Source organism: Diprion similis, chromosome 7 (assembly GCF_021155765.1).
Source record: "Diprion similis isolate iyDipSimi1 chromosome 7, iyDipSimi1.1, whole genome shotgun sequence".
Lineage (NCBI taxonomy): Eukaryota > Metazoa > Arthropoda > Insecta > Hymenoptera > Diprionidae > Diprion > Diprion similis.
In genome coordinates, this window is record NC_060111.1 from 10,129,602 (window position 1) to 10,152,120 (window position 22,519).

The 22,519-nt window shown below is 39.2% G+C and overlaps 1 protein-coding gene and 1 pseudogene across 1 annotated transcript; both read right to left on the reverse strand.

Annotated features, from left to right (window-relative positions):
- Positions 1 to 10,902: 10,902 nt before the first annotated feature.
- On the reverse strand, positions 10,903 to 14,088 carry LOC124407964 (annotated as a pseudogene).
- A 6,363-nt stretch (positions 14,089 to 20,451) lies between these two features.
- On the reverse strand, positions 20,452 to 22,260 carry LOC124407965. The gene has a single exon (XM_046884576.1). It carries the CDS (start codon positions 22,258 to 22,260, stop codon positions 20,452 to 20,454), a length of 1,809 nt encoding a protein of 602 aa, XP_046740532.1.
- Between the last annotated feature and the right edge of the window lie 259 nt (positions 22,261 to 22,519).

Here is a 22,519-nt window from a genome sequence, read left to right on the forward strand (position 1 = left end):
CTTGTTTTGCACCTGACGCTATCACTCTATTGTTACGCATTATGTTCACACTATTTCCACAAAATCTGACTTCGAGTCCTTTGTTCGTACAGACACCGACTGAGAACAAATTCTTCTTCAGTTTCGGTACGTAAAGGACATTATCGATGCGTGCATCTCGCCACATACCGTTGATTAATTTCTTGAAAATGACTGTCCCTTCACCGGCAATGTCACATACTCCATCGTCGCCAAGTGCGATGGTATCGCCGTTCCTGTTGACACGATAGTTGGTAAGTCACTCTTGTCGGTAAGTTAGATGTCTGGATGCGCCGCTGTCGGTTAGCCACGCTTGATTCTGACTCACTGCCATGAGTTTCTTTTGTTGCTCACTCATGGTCTCTGCTCGTGCGTCTGAAGCACGTTTTATTTTCGGTTTCACTTCACTGTTCGCAACGGACACGCAGTCGTTTGAGTCATCTTCACCACCTTTCTTTCTTTGACGCTCTTTTTTACATGTTCTTGCGTACTGTCCCATCTCGTGACACTTGTAGCATTCCACGTCGTTTTTATTCTTCTTTGCAGGCTTCTTCTTCGTATGTCCTTTGTTTTTCGTTGCCGCCAACGCACTCGCTGCATTGTCGTCAACCGTGAGTCGCATATCCTCGCGTATCAGCCTCTCCTGGAGATTATCCATTGTTTGACGAGCTGGGTCAACACTATCCCAGGCTGTTTGTAGATTGCTGAACTTGGAGGTCAAACTCGACAACACTTTAGCCATCACGACGGTATCAGACAATTCCTGCCCTACGTCGCGTAACTGCCCAGCCAAATTTTGTGTATTTGTCACGTGCTGTACCGCTGTGTCGCTCGTGCTCATTTGATGCGCGTAAAACTTCTGGAGGAGTCCCAACTTATCAGACTCAGACTTCTGTCCATGTATGCGGCTTAATTTGTCCCATATTTCTTTAGCACTTTCACAGGTTAGCACGGGCTGCAGTTGTACATCGTCGATTGACGAAAAGATCAGCACCATGGCCTTCGCATTGTCGCGCACCCACTGTTTTATTTCGGCACCATTTGGCGCCGTCGCGTTCGGCTTTGGTGTCGAGCCATCGACCGCGTCCAGAATTTCGTATGCCACAAATAATGACTTCATCTGGAACTTCCATGATTGATAATTTGAGCCATCAAATCTCTTGATGCTCCTCGCTGAGATTGCTTCAGCCATTTCGGATACAAATCACTTGTACCGGCACGTGTTAACACCGCACTTTTCTTTTTCGCTAAGATGGCCACTTCCTCACCTCGTGTCTCGCACACGGTCTTTTGAAAAAAAAAAAACAATCGTCTTTTATTGCTTCCTACTTGGGTGACCTGGGCCCATGACCTGTTAGAGTTGAACAGTTCAGGGGAGTAGAATGTGGGTAATTGTAGAAAGTATTTTTAAGAGAAAAATAGAAGAATGTATTTATTGAGTTATTGCCATCGCGGCCGCAGTTCGTGCACAACTGATGCTTACATCGGGTATCAGCCGTACGCGCATGCGCCTGTGTACAGTGTACATTCGTACGCGCCAAACTTGCTTTAACATCCAGTATATAATCCAACGCATATTCTCAACATCCTACCTTGCTGTCTCCATGTAATTGTGGATGGCAAGAAATGGAAGAAAAGTTGAAATTTCGATGGTTTCAAGGCGATCAATTACCAACTTTAGTCGGCGAAGTTGTAATCGCGGATCCTAGCGGAATCAATGCTCCAGGTAACGAAATAATATCCCTTTTACCTCACGTTACACAGAATATCATTTATAAATCATTTTGTATTTTTTACAGACTCTAACTTCCAAAATGACGATGCCGAGGATGTAGATGGTCCCGAGGAAATGACCAGAAACCAGATAAGCGATGGTGAGGATTCTGACGAAGAAGATTTGGCGTGACTTGATATTTCAATAATGATTCCTGTTTGTCAATTGTTCAAATCAATATTTTCATACTTATAAATATTTTTATACCTATCAATATTTTTATAATGTTTTTGTAAAATCATTTATCGAAAAAAATGAGAGAAAATAGATGAAAAATATTTTTTTGAGATGCCTTCAGAGTCGTTCCTGTACTGAATGTCACTTATCCAATAACAACTTTACAACCTCCTGCCGAGGCCAGGCTCCGACAAATCGCTGGCAGCATAAGTTTTTCTGCCTCCTTAATTAATCAACTACCGGTAAAAAAAAATTCAGCTTTTATCATTCGAGTTATTCTTTTTTTTTCACATCATTAGGTCCATGGCAGGAGCACATCGTTCTACGATACAGGTGGCAGGAGGTGATTTTTTTTCTAACTAATATGTCGCTAAACGATAGGTCAATTTTTTATCATGTTTGTCATTTACTCGTTTTCTTAACAACATTGATAAGCTGCTGATAAGCGTTGGCCCGCGATCGAGGTGGCAGGAGTGGATTTTGTTGATAGGCTATATTATTACAACAGATAAAAAGATGAACCAAGCTTTATCAAATAACACATTGAAAACTTTCGCTGGTTCCCGGACTATTATATATTTGAATACTATTTATTATTGTCACCTTTTGCCTGTGCATACTTGAATTGCATGTTCCAGCAATTGGATTGATGCTATAATTTCTTTCTATCAGACTTTCAGCATGTAACTAGCAATTGTCTACCAAATTGGTCAACGAATGATTTTCATTGACTTTTATTCATAATAGTTTATCAATTTCACTTATTGGAAAAAATACTTACAAGTAGTATTTTTGTGTAGAAAGGTTCGCGTTTTCCGCTGCAAATAAATTATATTTTTTAAAAACCACGTAAATCTAACGTAAGTTAAAAAATTAGTTTCATACGTCAGCTGCATCTTCGTTCGCAATGAAGTTATTAGCCTTGACTGAAGACTATATCTTCAGTCAACGGTATGGGTTATGTATAAGCATATGTACACAAATTACATAACGTATGTACATATAGGAACAACCATATATTTTTATCCTTTGATTAACTTCATCGATCAATTCTCCCATTATTTACATCAAGAAAATGATTCTATCTCTATTCCGATTTACAAAAAGTCCCATAAGGCTATCAGTCTTCACATATCCTCAGTCAACCCCGTGCTGAACAAGAGATTGGCAATAAGGTGAATACGATACGGTCCGATAACGGAACAGAATATGTCAACAACAAACTCACCAAAACGTTTCAACAAAAAGGTATAAGGCATCAAACGTCAGTGGCACATACACCACAGCAAAACGGAAAAATATAACGGGACAACAGGACCATCGTCGAGGCAGCAAGATCGATGTTGATGAGCAAGGGCTTAAATAAGAAACTGTGGGCGGAAGCAGTAACAACCGCGATGTACGTGTTAAACAGAACTGGTAAGAGCACCGTAGAGGGAAAATCCCCACATCAACTGTAGTACAACTCACATTATGACGTCAGAAGTTTGAAAGTTTTTGGCACCAAAGTCGACGTTCATATCCCTGCCCAAAGAAGACAGAAGTGGAACCCGAAAAGTAAACCTGGATTATTTGTCGGCTATGGAGAAGAAACGAAAGCGTACCGGATCTATTTTTCAGACACCAATCTGGTCAAATTGAAAAGAGATGTAATATTCCAACCTGACAAAAAGATAGTACGGCAGCAGATAATATTACTCGATCATATGGCCGATGGAAACCCAAATCAACAAGAAGAGGACGGCGTGGACATCGGATCCCAAAATGGAGACCAAGACGAGAGATTGGAGTACCAATCAGCAAGCAGTGACTTCCAGGAATGTAAAAAAGACTCTAGTAAAACAACAGACTCGAGTGAATCAAGTGGTTCGCGAGTGGATTTAAACGCAACAATAGTTCGTGAACCGGTTAAAAAAAAAGTGAACAAGCCAAGGCGTTTCGACGACTACGAAACAGGCTTTATAAGTGTTCTGAATGAACCGGCCACCTACCGAGAGGCGGTCAAAAGTGTTTATTCCGAGAAATGGAAACAAGCCATGAGTGCGGAATTCGCAAGAAAATAACACATGGACGATAGTATCGGAACCTGTAAATAAACCAATTATAGATAGTATGTGGGTTTTTAAGGTAAAACAGGATGATGAAGGTAAACCTTTGCAATTCCAAGCAAAGTTGGTCGCTCGAGGTTTTCAACAAAGTGAAAATTTTGATCAGTACAATGTATATGTTCTAGTGGCTAAGATCACCACTTTTAGAATTATGTTAGCTATAGCCACTAGATAAAACTTGCCTGTGTATTATACGGACGTAAAGAGTGCATTTTTGTACGGAGATTTAAATGAAGAAGTGTACATGAAAGTACCTTTGAATGCTGAGAGCGAGCAAAACCTGGTTGCCAAACTCAACAAATAAATTTACGGTTTGTGTAAATCGCCTAAATATTGGAACGATAAATTTGATAAAGTCATGAAGGTGAAAGGTTTTATACGGTCTCATAATGATTTTTGTTTAAATTCGAAATGTAATAATGACACGGAAGCATACTTATTGTTATTCGTGGACGACATATTGATGTTTGGCACAGACCAAAAAGAAACTGGTGAATTGAAAAATTATTTATCAAATATTTTACGTATGAAGGATATGGGTCTAGTATCAAATTATTTAGGTACACGACTGTCGCAAGATCTACAACGGGGTGTTACAGAGCTAAATCAGACAGTTTACTTAACACAAGTTTTAAATAAAATTGGCATGCAAGAACCAAAACTAATGTCCACTCCTATGAAAAATAAATATCAACTAGCTGCTAATATTCCCTCGCTCGCTGAAGCTTGCTCGGATTGACTGATTTTTGTGCTCGTGCGCTCGCTGCGTTCGCTTGCTCGTTGTCAGTGTTTTACCAGATTATACGAGATTTATAAAATACCTCACGCCGACTATTTATATTGTAATTTCATCTCATTGCATTCTTTTATAATCCTGCATAGTGATTACCCCCGGTTACTCACCTAAACATGACCAAGAAAGAAAAACAGGATCTACATCGTTAATTTATGGACATTATTGAGCATTACTACATCACTTATTTCTTCACTTCTACACTATAAACTTAATTCAGAACTTCTTTTTCTGGTACTGTACCTAAAAATAAAAAAGCGAGACCCGTATAGGATGACTTCATTGTCAGTCCATCCGCCCGTTCATCGATCAGACTCATAACTCAAAACCTATAGGGTACTTCTCACTGACCTATAATCATAAAATTTCAAGAGAGACAGAGTCTCACAGCACAACCAAAGGTAATAGTAATTGTGCGTTGTTTTGATTAACTTTTTTGTTTGAAAATTCCAAAGGGATTCTGGCGCTTATTCTACTCGTCACCTGAGAACCAAGAAAACGGTATAAATACACCGTCACAAGATTAATTAATTCTTTTTTTCACTAAATAAAATAATAGTATCAATCACAATTGAGTTATCAGGGATAATTAAATTACTTGAATTATCATAAAACCCGTATGCTTTTATATAAAAGCTAATTTTTTACTTTTTACCGGAGAAATAGCCGTCCAAAAACGATGCGAGCTTACGGGCCTTATCTCGCTGTCTGAAGTATTCGCTACGCCGCTCCCTCTGCACCCTAGAACCTGCACGCGTGCCTCTGTACTTTGCTTTTTCTACACAAAATAAAAAACATCTGTTAAAAAACATTCATTAACCTGTTCTTTTATACTAATCATAGATATCCATCACATCTTTCTAGTAAAGACCCAACTTAACCAGGATTTAACGCTCATCACTTTTTATATTCATCATAAACTCATATATTATTGTCTAAACTGAGACGCGTAGACCTAGATTCTTGATATTTGTGAGAATGAATTTATACTACATTAAAGATTATGAAGATTACTACATTATTATAACATGCCTTCATATAAATATGGTAAAATTAAAATTAACGCAAAAGTTAGTTACGCACGCCAGACCTCGACGCTCTCCTCGAGTCCGACGCGCCGGACTCGTGGATGGTCCTGGGCAGCCAGGTTTCAATGGACTCTGTAACATGATGAATGAAATTGTCAGTTATGGAAACAACATTGAAATCAAACGCAATTCTTCTGTACTGTATTAATTATTTCACGATAAAACAGTTTTTCGTCGTACGTAAGAACTGAAAAGATGATACACTATCGACGCCAAGTTGAAAAAAATTACGTGAAATACCTGAATATTACTACACTACATTATAACATGCATTCGTATTGATATGTGAGAATTAATGTTAACACAAAAATAACTTACGCCCGCCCGGCTCCACGTGGGTCGCATAAGAGGGCCAAATGACGAAAAGCTCTGAAATACATGCAATAAAATTGTCAGATATGAAATCACCAATAAAATCTATGAGAAATTATTCTGTTTTATACTTATGTCTGACGATATACAATAATCCAGATGAACGGACGTTTAACTTTGTGTCGAACCATTTATGAGATAAGAAAATATTGACTCACTGCTTCAAAAACAATCGCATAAGGTACGTGATAACTACCACACTATTATACCATACGATCATATGAATGCGTCAAAATTAACGTTAACACACTAATAACTTACGTGCGCCATATTCCGGTTGCCTCATGCAGGGCGGCCAAACAACAAAAGGCTCTGAAATACACGAGATAAAATTGTCTACTTTGAAATCATCGATAAAATATGAGCTAATTATACCATATGATTATATGAATATCCAACAGCTGACGTTCACGAAAGAATAACTTACACGCGCCTGACCCCGCTGGTCTCACGTGGGACGACCACATTACATCAGGCTCTAAAATGTAAAATATAAAATAGTCAGTTGTAATATCATCGGTAAAATCCAAACGCGATTCTTCTGCGCTCAATCATTAGGTGTATGTGTGAAAATTAATATTATCACAAAAATAACTTACGCCCGTCCAACCCCGCTAGTCTTCTAGTGTCCGACACGTCGGAAACGTACATGTGGCTGGACGGCCAGGTTTCTATGGGTTCTATAATGCAAAAAATAAAATTATCGGTTATACAATTAATGATTCATTTGACGCGCTAGTCTTCTGTACTACATTACTCGTCCGATGGTATGCAATGATCAAGATTACTCAAGAACATGACGGAAATTATTCATGCCTAGGTTGTCAGTAATTAATCGCAAAATATGTGTGAACACTTCTACACTATCATGATATATGAATACATAATAATTTGTCGAATGCAAATAACGCAAGGATTACTTACGACCAACTGATCGCGACGCCTCGATGGTGTCCGACGTGTCGGACTCGTGGTTGCAGCGAGGCTGTAAAATTTCCATAGGCTCTAACATAAAACATACGATATTTTAGCTTTTCTGTTTTCGGCTCGGTTTATAATGTATACTTGATACTTCACAAAAAATAATAAGATATCAATAAATCACGATCGGTGCATTGCGTGGCGTGAAAAGCAGATTTACTATTACCAGTTATTGTAATCAAACAATGTCAGTAGAAAATGACAATATCCAACAATTAAAACCATTCATTTCAAATAAAAACAATATAAAAATTAAAACCTATTTGAAACAACGACAGGGCCGTCAGCGAATTACTAATACTCACCAGCTACAATTATTTCTCCGTCGTCACTAGTTTTCTTCCTTTTTTTTTTTAGTCAAAATTCGAAACTCAGTCTGAAACATGTATACTGTTTTGATATTATAAAACAAAACATCTTTAATGAAAAATGAAGTAAACCGTATAAATATTCCCACTGTCTTACCGCATGTGTTCTTTCAATCCTCTCAATATTGACTGAGTCTGGAACCAACTTTTTCCAAAGTGCACAGTATAAGAATATACGGATCATGTATCATAGATCACACACACAATGATACATTTACGCGTCTGTGAGATACACGCGCAAAGATGTGCCGTCAAAACACCTTTTTCCTTTCTTAGAATAGAGGATTTTAGAGGAGCGTGATATTTGAGAGGTTGACGACAACGACAACCTGAAATGTAAAATTAATATTTTGCAAAAAAAGAACCTAGAGAACGGCAACTACTGATTACCAGTCCCAGAAATTGATATAAGCATAACATGATACAACAACTATTTCGTGTAACACTTTAGCCGATGTAAGACTATGCCGGTTAGATACGATCTATGTATAGCACAGCACTTCTATTTACATGCCATCAAAGTGAAACTGATTATTCATTTACAATGTTAAATTTGGTAACATAAACGACGGGATCGAAATGATTGAATCTGTTTATTCATGTTTAGCTATTGGTATATAAGACTTATTTATTACGAAAAATCGAAAGCTAAATTTTCATGTGACCAAAAGAGCAAACACATTTATAAATTTTTTACCTAAAAATATTAACAACCGGAATTTATCTTTTCAACTAAAGTAAAAGAGTCGAATTGACAACTCAGATTCAGCATCTATCATGTTTAATTTATCAACAATATTGTAATTTGGACATTTCGACCGTCACTGTAACTTTGTTACTGTAACTATAACTATGTTGTGACTGTAACTATACGTTATCTACGATACATCGCAGATCAGAGTCTGTCAAATTTGGAGTGATTGAGTTCACCGACATAAAACTATACCAGTTGGATTTGATCTATTACCATCAAATCATATATGCATGTACGCATCGGTATTACAATCGCATAACATTTAAATAAACACAATGCACGTTTTATATTGAATATATATAAATGTTCTATTTTTCATATTTCATTACCTACGCGATCTTGACAAAATACAGGCGATCTGATGAATTTTTATTTTCATACTCAACCTGCATTCGACGTTTCGAAATTATTCTCTCAAAACATGCGAGTACAAATGAAGATTGTACCTCTGAATTTACTTTTCGACTATCATTACATCGTACATTGGCTACGATAACATCGCGGATTGAAATACATATTGTAACGGTGTTACCGGTCCTGGTCGGTTGGATTACCCTTCGGTGGTGGTTGCACCCCCCTCCAGCCGGATGCTTGGAGTCGACCAGGGTCAGTTTAGGAGGGAGCAGGGTAATCGAAATAATTGAGACACGTTATTAGAATATGAACTGTAGTTTATTGGATCTCGTCACTTTGGATCACTATAAAAAGACAGAAATATGGTCAGCGTATGCTGCAACCAACTTGGTTTTCAACAAATTATTATAAGTATTATATATATATATATATATATATATATATATATATATATATATATATATATATATATATATATACAACAGGTCAAGGAAATATCCTTACGTGCTATACAGAGTATGACGGGTTGATAAATCGACGGAGCCGGTACAATAGTTATCTCTTGATATATATATATATATTCATATATCTTTATAGATATATGTATAACAAGGCAAAAAGGTATACTACAAATTAATGTATACTAATATTTAATAAACGGCGGACGGCCGGTACTGGTATATATATATAACAAAGAAAAGGGTATACTATGAATTAATGTATACTAATATTTAATAAACGGCGGACGTCCGGTACTGGTATATACATATAACAAAGAAAACGGTATACTATGAATTATGGTATACTAGTATTTAATAAACGACGGACGGACGGTAATAATATGCACATATATCGGAACGGTATATATATGTACATGAGATGGAACGGATCTAGAATATTCTGGCGGAAGGCCGGACTGCTGGCTTTACAGCGTGATATAGATATGTGTTGCAAGCACAATCTATTCACACTTCCAACTACGAGCCAGCAGTCGCGCCTGCTAGCTAGATGAGTCTGAGCCTGGTGTAGCAGAGACTGATTTAACAATGGGCCAAACGGCCCTCCATAAGGGTTTACTCGCGGTACCCTTCGTATGAGCAGCGTGCGTGCCTGGCGGGCGCTTAGGGCCCTCAGGGGCTGCGCGCGGCTCGGGGGGTTGCGCGCGGCCCGAAGGGTTCGCGGCCTAGTGACGAGGTGGCGGCAGCGGGTCGATTTCAGGAATCGGTTGCGGATAGACAGGTGGTCGGCCCGACTGCCAGTTCCCTCGTCACAATATGTAAGTTTTGAATTAACGAATACTAAAAGATTTGATGTGTTTACGTAGCGTTTCTCGCAGATACCGAAATGAATCTTTTGGAATTATTGTTGAAGCATTACGTTACCATAGCCAATCAACGTCTACAACTGAATATAACTGCTATCTCATATTCTAAAAGTTTGAATTACTACTCTAGACTTCTCTCCGCTGATTTTTGGAGCGCTCTGGTGGTGAAGTAGCTGATTTTTGTGCTCGTGCGCTCGCTTACTCGTTGACAGTGTTTCACCAGATTATATGATTTTTACCAGATATCTTACGCCCTCGCTACTTGAGGATTTTTCAATGGGTAATAAACGATTATCAATATATTATCACAACATGTGTGCAAATACACAATTCAAGAAATACTCATGCCAATGTGGTGTATCCACGATCATCAACCCCGTTTATTTTATCACCTTTTCAAAGTGCGGTCGTTAACTCAGTTGAGTAAACTTGTATACAAGACAGTAACCAAATTGTGTTCTTCATTATTCAACAAAATATTAAATCTCTAAATCTCTCCAAATGTACGGATCTCTAAATGTACTGATAGCGATTAACAAATTATACGGAATAATAATAAAAATATATATATCAACGATGTACTTTCTTCGTGAAGTCATTTTAAACATCCTGTCGCATTGAAATAACTCTAACAAAACTGAATAATTATATAAAAAAGAAATGAATGTTATTTAACTGATAATAAGGTACTAAATGAATGTGATCTACATACGATGTTTCTGAATTCTGACATTATTATTATTTATTGTAAATATTTCCAAACGATTGATATTTTTTTTTGTTTTTTACATTTATTTCAATAATAATTCCGGAATATCAGCAACTGCCAATATGGTATCCCATTCGTCACCTGAAGAAGAAAACGTAATAATTTCGATGATAGACTTTCTTCTGACATTTCAATATAATGTTTCTAATAATTGATGCACCGAAAGTAGTTTAACTTTAAAATCTCATACAAAATGTTATACTTTTACGGAATTCTGAAATAGCAATGCAAGCAACTAACTGTTAGTAACCTGAACAAAGCAAAAGATGCTCAACAATTTGTAAATTCAGCTACTCATCTGTATGCATTCTTTCTGCACGGAAATATGTCACGTAAATGTTACACCTGTTGTATAATATGTACAGTTCTTTTTTGAAGTCGGAACTTCATCAATTGTAAATTTTATCTCGAACATGCATTTCAATTTGTTGATGCAACACATTACGTTTTCAATGATTGGATCCTAATCGACTGAATAAATATCTCCACTGTCATAGTTGCAATGTTATAAAATATAATACATATTCTGTAGCTGAAACACGACACTTGTATACATGACGCAAAACTAATCTACAATCAAATTAGTTTTATAACATGCTATACACACATGTAAGTACAGTGTATCGTAATTTAATAAAGATAGATTTTTTCAACCATCCGCAGAGTAAAAAATTCTAGTCGAGTATTTGAATGTGTACAATGCCAGCTACTCACCAACTTCATGATTGACCTCCTGTTCGGCATTATTAATTTTTTTTTTGTTAGTCTCAACTTGATCTGAAACATGCATATTAGCTTGTTAATATGAACATAACATTTTTGATAATCCAAATTCATCCAATTGAATTAATATCTCTACTTCTACTATGACAGTTGTAGAAAATCAAATACATCTAATACATTCCATGTAATGCTACACACGCATGTAAGTATAGTGTATCGTGATTTTATAAAAATGAATTTTTCGAAGAAACAGGACTGGACCATCAGCATCGTAAAAAATCCTCGTCGAATATTTAAATGTGTACAATGGCCAGCAACTCACCAGCTTTAGTGTTATTGGCCTGCTCGGCATTCCGTTTTCTTTTGTTATTCTCAACCTTATCTGAAACATGCATATTGGCTCGTTAATATAAACATAACATTTTCAATACTCCAAATTCATACGACTAAATTAATCTCTCTAGTTCTTAATAACCTACTCTGACAATTGTAAAAAATCTAATACATCCAATACATTCTATGCAATGCTACACATGCATGTAAGTACAGTGTATCGTGATTTTATAAAAATTAATGTTTTCAAGAAACACAACTGGACCATTATCGAAGTGAAAAATTGTAGTTGAGTATTCGAATTTGAATTTGAAATCGGTATTTACCAGGTAATGGACCTGGAGCGCAGGAACCACGGTGCGCCGGTCCTGGAAATCAGAATTCTCCAGGTAATGGACCCGGACTGCAGAAACCACGGTGCGCCGGTCCTGGAAATCGGTATTCACCAGGTAATGGACCTGGAGCGCAGGAACCACGCTGCGCCTGTCCTGGAAATCGGTATTCACAACGTAATGGACCCGGAGCGCAGGAACCACGGTGCGTCAGTCCTGGAAATCGGAATTCACCAGGTAATGGACCTGGAGCTCAAGAACCACGGTGCGCCGGTCCCAGAAATCGGAATTCACCAGGTAATGGACCTGGAGCGCAAGAACCACGGTGCGCCGGTCCTGGAAATTGGAATTCACCAGGTAAGGGACCCGGAGCGCAGGAACCACAGTGCGCTGATCCTGTGAAGTAATCAACCTGGAGCACAGGAACTACGGTGCGCCTATCCTGAAATTAAAAATTCACCAGGTCAAGGACCTGGAGAACAGAAACCACGGAGCGCTTCTCGTGAAAGTCGAAATTCACCAGGTCAAGGACCTAGAACGCAGTAACCACGGAACGCTGGTCCTGGAGGTCAAAATTCACCAGCTGACGGACCTGGTGCGCAGAACCACGGAGCGCTGGTCCTGGAAGTCAAAATTCACCAGGTAATGGACCTGGAGCGCAGGAACCACGGAGCGGTGGTCCTGAAAGTTGGAATTCAACAGGTAAAAGACCTGCACGGAAAAAGCACGGAAATTTTTCCCGCAAGTCAAAAATCACCAGGTCGACGATTTGGAGCGCAGAAACTAAGATACGCTCCTCCTGGAAGGTGGAGGACCTGGTGCTCGAATTCCGTGGAGCATGATTTTCGTACGTCCGCTCTACCGCGCGTTCAGTTCTGACTGAGGAATTCTGCCGGTTGATTTTCGTCGGCTGGGAGTATGCGACGTCAGGAAAGAAAAAAATTCCGGTGACGTCACTTTCCGGACAGACGAACAGACGAAATTTTCCGCCTTTGAACTTTAATATACAGATTTCTTAAGCCAGATATATCTGATCAAGATCTGGAACAAAAATGTAGACAAAGAATAGGAAGCCTAATTCATGCAGTTCATGCAACTAGCAAAACTTTTCTGCAAAACTTTTCAAATTAAGAGTTATATTCAGCCTTGAAAAGAGTACTCAGATATGTTAAAAGTACTTTTCACCTAAAATTAATTTTCAACAAAAATAAACATGCTGAACGCTTTGTGGGTATGTCGACTCTGATTGGGGAAACGATTTGTACGATAGAAAATCAACATCCGGACTCGCAGCGTTAAGCTCAGCTGTTTGTGTAGCGTGCTGTCTATCCACATTATTAAAAGACTTTCACATAAGGAAGCAAAATCCTATTCGAATCTGAGTTGATAACCCAGCCGCCATAAACTTGGGGAATAACCCAGAAAATAATAAGCGAGTGAAACACATAGACATTAAGTTTCATTTTACTAAGCAAAAAATTGAAAATGGTTTAATTACATTAAGATATGTTAAAACAGAGGAGCAACTGGCTGACCTATTCACCAAACCATTACCAGAAGAAAAATTTAAAAAATTTGTCGAATCATTGAATCTTGTTTAACAGTAAGTGAACAAAGTGCTAGAAACAAGGGGGCGCCAATATCAACATTCATATTTTGTTTTGTGAGGAAAAGAAAAAAAAAGGAGGGAAAATGATCAGGATTTGATTGAGGGGGCGTGTGAAAGTAATTCACAATAAAGTAAAATGACTAGGGACTTTTTCTCGCTGCCTAAAAGTTGCTATAGTCACTAGTATATTATTTCCTATAAGCAGTGCCATCTTGAACTCTCCCACCCCAGTTTTTTTCCTGGTCTCCCCGTCCATGCTAGCATGTAGATCGTACAAAAATTCAAGCTACGGCTGGTCAAGTGTACTATAGTATTACAAAATCAAATCTTATTAAATGAAATATGATTTGCATCAAATAAAACACATGTTTTTCACCTTAAAAACAACAGAAAGCACCCCCCATGTATCAATTGTTAGCCTTCGCATATCGATCAGAGCATTGAGACACACCACCTCGAATACCTTTTTCTATAAACATAAGCATATCTATATCAGTAAGAAGCTCGAGTTCGATATCGGTACATTTCAACATTGCATCAAACGAAAGACCGGGCGCTGTAAAATAATGGAAAGGGTCCAGGTTGTACGTGGCATAACAATTTTTTCGAAAGTGTTCAAAAACGTCAGCCAACAGATAAACATCAGTTTGCAAATATAAGTCTGAATATCACCCCAACGTTTTCAGGTTAAAAGCTTGCCAAACCTTACACGCGTGTGCGTAATCGTTATCCGAAATATCTTGGTTGTTTAATTTTGAATAAAATCTTTCTTTAGGTGGTAACTTTACGTCCTCGAGCTTCTCCCAACCATCCATGTACTCGTACGGAAAAACACCTTTCCTGGTTAATAACTCGAATTTGTCAGAGCTAGTGCAAAATTGACGTGTAATTGCTTTTTGTTTATCATTCAAATACGTTGCCAGTTTTTCGAGGCTGCTGGGCATGAAACGGAACGAATCTAGAAATCTGAACTTTATATCTGTCCCGTTGACATATTTTGTGAACGAAATGTACTCTTCTTTGTTCCCGGGTAGAAGCTGAATGGTACCCCCGAAAGTTGTGGCCAATGCTTTAATCAGAAAATGCGAATCGTAACCCGACAGATTGTGGAATGTCACTGGGATAGTATGCGAGTTTTAATAATTGAGATTACAGCTTTGATGTGCAGGACCACGGTACTTTCCTGTGAAATGACAGTGCTCACAGTGTTTTGCGTCTTCGCGCGTGAATGGCTTTTCACAAATATGACATACCTTTGATAGATTAAATTCGTTAATTTGATTGAAGTTCAGTGACTCCATAGGTACAATGGTTTTGAAATAGGTTTCTAATGAGTGTGCCAATTGCTCCAACTCGTTCACAAACTATTCGATACAAGTCTCCCCGCGGTTAATTTTGAACGTTGAAATGGAATCCTTAAAGGTGCAATGCAGGTAATATGCTATACTATAAGAAATATGATTTTCGTAAATTGTTCTATTTTCTGACACTTGAATATTAGTAACGTGCAACAATCATTCAAGATCCGCGTAAATACAGAACAGAACGGTTTCTTTGTGCTAGAAATTTTTGAATTTCAGAATCTTTTCCTCTTCTGTAGGTAAATCAACTTTGGTCTCGTTTAAACTCATGCAATAAACTCTATGGTTTGCCAAACATCTTTCAGATTGGAAATGCATTAGACATCTATCAGAAACCAAATATTAGGATGGTGCTTAGAAATTTAAGAACTTGTCAACCGCGATAAATTGCAAATCCAAGTGAAATGGAAGATTCTATTTTTTCACAATATTCCAATCAATATCATCGTCATCGTCTGTAATTTCGGGTTCCACTACCAAGAAATGAATTACGGGTTCATCATACTTATTCTGACTTAAGTGAATCGGTACTATTTCACTTTTTCCTACCATCTTGGTCTATACCATAGACATTGATGGAAAGTTCGTTGAGTTTTTCAAATTTTGAAATGGCATTTTTATCTAGAGACATAGGAAGGTTTATATTATCATATCGTAGCACTGATTGTGAGCTGAAATGTGGATACGAGCTAGTTATGTTAGGATTGTTGTTGTTAGCTGGAAACAGAGCTGCGGTGACCGACCAAAGGAAGCAGTAAGAGTTGTTATTTGAATGTTGACCACAGCTCTCTTATCTCTGATGTGCTTCGGTAACGGGGTGTAGGTACACAGACCACCTCGTAGTGGCGTATACTTGTTAATGTTGACGGCAAGATTTATAATTTCAAGTAATGACCAGCCTGAATCCTTTTCCTGGAAATCTTCCACCTTTGTTAACTAACGCTTTGTAACATTTTCGATGAACCATTTGTTGATATCCGTTGTCTGGAGGATTATTTGGTTTCACGTATTAAAGAATTTGTTATCTTCTACTATGTGGTCATCCTTCTTTACTTCGAACTTACACTCCAGGATAGCGTTGACTTTTAGGCTCCTGGGTTTCTTCAAAGCGTTTTTCAGTCTTGTCACAGCAAGTAACTTTACGTCCTCCAGAAACCTCTCCACGTCTTCATGTTTCAAATTGGTGATGGATCCGGTTTTGTATTCTTCCCTCAAAAACCGACTCCAATTCTTCTTAGTTTACGCGGTCGCTTCTTCTTTGTTGCCGCGTACCGTCACCTGTTCTCTGAAGAGGTTTGAATTTTTCCACTAGCTATTTCAAGAGTCCGATCTGTGTGATATGCAATAATTTTCGTTTTCTCACCCATCGTTGAAGCCTTTCGCAGAATTTTGGTTAGAAGCCGGATATTTTGCAGCCCAAATTTAATCCATTTCTGAATCTCCGTTGGCGATGATTTGTCCAAAATTTTGTACGCAGATTCCATAATGTTGATCAATTACAAACATTTCACGGATTTCATCTTTCTTACTTCTCATGTGCTCTTGACAAGTTAAAACATGGATGATCGTTTGCTGTGATGGTAATCCTTTTTATAGGGTGAGCTATACGTGTGTCTATTGCCCGTGGTGTGATGTCATTCGGTAAACATGGAGTACGATATCACATTTCTCCGTTTGCAAGACATAAACACAATTGTTCGTTATATAGGAGTCCTGGAGAGGTATTTGGTCCGAAGAAAGAACGTCATGTGATTAATATCACTGCGAACTTTGGGCTGAGCAGATCGTTTGCTCAAAATGTCACGCGGTTGATAACGCGCCGTACTTTGGACTCAAACAGAACGTCACGTGGTTCACCCCAGCCATTCTCGGAACTATTAATTGTCGGATGTCACGTGATTGATATCTTACTGGTATTTCGACCACACGAGCAATTTTCGAGAAGAGAATGTCAAGTGGTTGATATCGGGTTACCGAAAATAATCCGTTGGACAATGTAGAATTCCTGGCTATCTCGTCTCCAAATCAAGATATCTTCAATTTTTCTGCTGAGCTGACACGAGTGTTTGCAAGTTGAACGAACGCATCTGAGAATTTCAGGTTCCAATCGTAACTTAGTCCGAACAGTCGAAAAACAACGGAAATTGTTGTCCTCTCGGGTGAATACCGAAATTTCTCTAATTCTCCGGTACGGGCCAGCTGAGTCTCCAGTAGCCTGTCGATCCCACGTGGGAATTTCAGGTTTGACTGATGACTCGCCACAATCCGTTGAAAAATGTGGAATTCCTGGCTATCTCCTCTCCAAATCGAGATATCTTCAATTTTTCTGCTGGGCTAACCTAAGTGTTTCCAAGTCTGACGAACGCATTTGAGAATTTCAGGTTCCAATCGTAATTTGGTCGGAACGGTCGAAAAACGACGAAATTTATGGTTTTTTCAGCTGAATACCAACGTTTCTCAAATTTTCTGATGCGGGCTGGCTGAGTGTCTGCAAATTTGTCGAACCCACGTGAGAATTTCAGGTTCAACCTACAACTGAAGAAATTCCGTTGCAAAATGTAGAATTCTTTGCTATCTCGTCTCAAAATCAAGATATCTTTAATTGCAGCCGAGCTGACCTGACTGAATGTTCGCAAGTCTAACGAACGCATCCGAGAATTTCTGGTTTCAATCGTAACTTGGTCAGATCGGTCGAAAAACGACCAAAATTGTGGTTTTCTCGGCCAATTACCAACATTTCTCTGATTTTTTAGTGCGGGCTGGCTTAGTGTCCGCAAGTTGGTCGAACCCACGTCACAATTTCAGGTTCGACTCACAACTAAAGAAATTTTGTCGCAAAATGTAGAATTCTCGGCTATCTCGTCTCCAAATCAAGATATTGTAAGAGGATGGCTTCACAAATAAATGAACTAACAGAGGTTCAATGTAAAAGCGTTTATACGGCCGGAGCGGAGCGGTTATACGTCCCGATCCCGACGCGGTCTCCTCGGGTCTCTCTGCTCGGTTCCCCCCTTCTCTGCGTCTTTTATCAGAGACGCGTCACTGGCGTCACCGTCACTCCGTATAGTGGTGCCGCCTTAAAGTTACCGTTCCAACTTATATTTAATTCTTACAGTTCGGCCAGCCTGACAAAAGTTCGGCTCGAACTTTAATTTGAGATTTTCTCTTTCTTTTTTTTCTCGGTAATGATCATCGCTATAACACAGGTAAGTATTAATCGCAGTTTTACATGTTACACAAATACAGTATAAATCACAGTTTTACATGTTACAAAAATACAGTATAAATCACAGTTTCACAGGTTATAAAAACATTGTACACAGGTTATGCCAACGTATAGGATAGGATCAATTTACGTAATTTGGACCTTCGGTGACTTGCCAAGGCCTCACATTGCAAGCTTCCCATGTTCCGGTATACGGTTTTTTGCGTAACCTGGAGGTTCTCTACATCTTTAAGGACATATCGATGGTTTCTTAAAATTCTAATGACCTCATAGGGTCCTTTGTACCGTGGGATTAGCTTCCTGGCTGCACCCGGAGTATTGTCAAAATTTTTTGTCATTACATAATCGCCTTCTTTGTACTTATACAGTTCTTTCTGTTTTTTATCTAAATACGTTTTGTTGTACTCTTGTGATTTATCAATTTCAACTTTGGCCTTATTTATTAATTCTTTCAGGTTCCTGTCAACTTTATTTTGTTCGTGTTGAAGGCATTCACACAAAACATCGGCTACATTGCCGCGTTGGTCAATGCCGAACAACAGCATACTCGGTGTTCACCTGTAGTTTTTTGGACAGTATTATTGAGCGCGAACTCAACATCGGTAAGTACCTTGTACCAATATTTACCAGAGGCGTCATCGGATAATTTTGCTAACATGGGACCTAATACGCGATTTACTCTTTCGACCTGGCAATTTGCTATAGGCGATCCGGTCGCAATCTCTACATGTTTGACGTTATTTTCCAGGAGAAAATTTTCAAATTCCTGCTACGTGAAGGCAGTACCGCGATCAGAAATGATGGTTACAGGTCTGCTGTAGTTACGAAAGTGTTCGGATAACTAACTTATTACCTCCCGTGAATTCGTCGTCTTCATAGGGTATAGTTTCGTAAACTTCGTAAAAGCGTCGATCACCAAAAGTACGTGCTGTTTCGTCAACCGTTTCCTGTCTACTGGTCCAAAATAGTCGATGTGGTAAGTAACGAAAGGTCTGTCTCCTTTTGGACTTACATTAGGAAATCCCTCGTTTTTTCCTGTGCTTGGAGAGAATGCAATACACTTAAGACACTTTGCAATGTATGTCTTGACTTTTTCGCGTAGGTTGGGAAACCAATAATTTTTTAGAATCACACTGACGGTCTTTTCTACCCCTAGGTGGCCTATCTCGTCGTGGTATTTGCGAATCACGTGGGTCGTCATGTCAACAGGTACGTAGAATAAATGTACACCGTCACGTTTACGGTAGACTATACCATTTCTCATTTCGTACAACTTATCTTCGGATCTTTCTAACTTCAACCGTAGTTCTCTAATCACAGGGTCACAATTCTGGTTAACCGATAAATTTGCCTCGAAGGAATTGTCTTTAACGACCATGACGTTTACAGCGCGGCTGAAGACGTTTACATGTTTCATTCTGTCACCTGCTCGGTGCTCAAGAGTTGCATCGTAATTTGCGAGTTCGAGGGCCCATCTCGCGGTCCTGAGATTGACATCTTTCTTATCTAAGGTAAGCTTCAGCGAATTACAATCTCCCTATCTAATAAAAAAATCCTGTACCGCACAGCAACAGGTAAAAAAGACTATAATAACAATAGTACACGTATGAAATTGGCGGTGAGGTGAGATGCAGAAAACAAAACAACAGCTGTCATCGGCTGTTTATGACAGTCTTTGACAAATATCTTTATAGTTATCTGTCTCTGACACAAAAAAGATAAATATGCAAACGGGAATTATAAAGATGATTCCAGACGGGAATTGTCTTCTTCGCGCGCTGGCGTATTGTGTACACGGCACTCAATATCGACATGCAGAGGTGAGACTGAGTATTGAGTACGTCAAGGTGCTGTTCAATCGTTACTTTGGCAATAAGGAAGTCATCCATACATGCCACTACCTCATATTTGCTTATAAACTCCGCCAGCACTTTGTTAACGAACCGCTGAAATTTTGACGGAGCTGTCTTAAGCCCGAAGGGCATCCTTAGATGTTCAATTGACCTAAAGGGATCACAAATGATGTATATTTGATTGAATCTTCGGTAACCTTAATGTGGTGAAACCCGTCCTTTAAGTCGAGCAAACTATAGTACTTCTTATCTCTTAACGTATCGATTTGATCTTCGATCAATGGGAGTGGGTAATTATCCCTCTCAATGATCTTGTTAAGAAATCTATAGTCTATGCAGAGTCTGAACTCCCTATTGCTCTTTTTGACTAGAACAATAGGCGATGCGTAAGGCGATTCGCTCGGTCGAATAGTCCCGTTTTCCAACAACTTGTCTAAAATCTTTTTCAGCTGTTCTTTCTCTGTAAAGGCCAACCTACTAAAATAGAGAGGTTTGTCACTAGTGAGGGTCAGTGATATCTCTCCCTGCACCTGTGGTTCAATTGGACGTTCTGGTGACAGATAATCCGTGGTTAACAATCGTCTTACTGCCGACTGAATTTCTCGGCTAATGCCTGGATTTATCAATATTGATTCAGCTACGTTGACATCTATGCTACAGGTTTCAATATTAAACGGTTCTTGAACAACCTCTTCTTCCAGCTCAGCAGGTGTTTTCAGCTCTAAATTTAATTTTTTTAATACCTCTCGACCCAGAATTATTGAAGTTTTCATCGTAGAATCGGGCACAACCCTGAGATCTATGTCTTCACAGTTAAGACCATCGAAACGTACGTTAGCCCTAATTTTGCCTCTTATTTCTAGGTTACTATTGTTCAAACCTACATATTGGTTTAGTTCAATATCTGTGGTATCTATATTTACGTTAAGTACAACCTGTTGCTTGATTAGACTTATGGGACTTCCTGTATCCAATAAGGTGTCCAGAAGGCACCTTGATTTTCCCACCTTGACGTCGAATTCAGCAATCTTATAGAAGTTGGCTCCGTCTGGTTCCGATATAAAGCTGATCTGCTCCCTCTTAACTTTGGGGCAGTCCGGTAGTTGATGGTCAGCTGCGAAGCATTTAAGACATGCCCCTTTCGCTCGCCTTGGAAGTTTGCAATCAAAAGCAAGATGACCATTTTTACTGCAATTGAAGCAACGTGGACTCTGGAATGTATCAACTGGTTTCTTTTCAGTCAACGATGCCTTGTGTTCGGAAGCTACAGGCGTCGCCTTGGTGTTTTCACCTCCGTAGGCCTCACTCTTTGCAAAAATTTTTTTTTCAGGTGGCAATTTCACCTTATCAAAAGCATCCAACAAGGATGCCTTTTCCCGGAAGCGCTGAATCCTTGCTTGGGTCTGAATAGACGTATTAGGGATTCCGTCGATTAGGTAGTCGACCAATTCCTCTTCATCGATTGGAACGTCACTACCCAGAATAATTTTGTCGTGGTAATAATCACTGAAATTTTCCAAAGCTTTCCAGATTCTGTCCTCAAATTTCTTTCGACGAGCCAGTCGATTGGGACGATGGTCGAACATCATAGCCAGTTCGTGTAAGAGTACACCCACCTTCATGCCAATATACTCTGGTTTTGATTGAAACCACTGGCTTGCATTGCCCTTAAGCTTGGCGCTTAGTAGAAGTCGAGCGTGAGCATCGTCCAATTGATACGTACGGCACAAAAGTTTGAACTGTTCCTCCCATTTCCTGAAGTCAACATTTCCACCCTTGAAGTCACCGATTAACTCCTTCATGGCGTTGATGTTGTGGTTTTGCTGCACAAGTTGCTCGCGCACAGGTTCCCTGGGCGCTGGCACAATCTCACGTGAAAGAAGAGCAAGCTCACGTCTCGCAAACTCCAACTCTTTGGCCATCATATATCGTTCTCTGGCCATCATGTCTCGTTCTCTGGTCAGAAGTGCTATTTCTCTATAATTAGTGTTGATGTTTTGTTCCGCAATGACATCGTTTAACTGGATATTCTCACCCCCGCATCAGCTGATTCCGCGGAGTCTAGAATTTCGGATGCGTCGGCTACAGCAGTCGGGCTAACTAGGCCGTCGATCCACTGTCCAATCGGATCGTTCTCGTGAAGACGTTTCAATAGCTCGGATTTCGCTCCTGTAGCAGGAAGGCCTTGAGCCCGTGCCACTT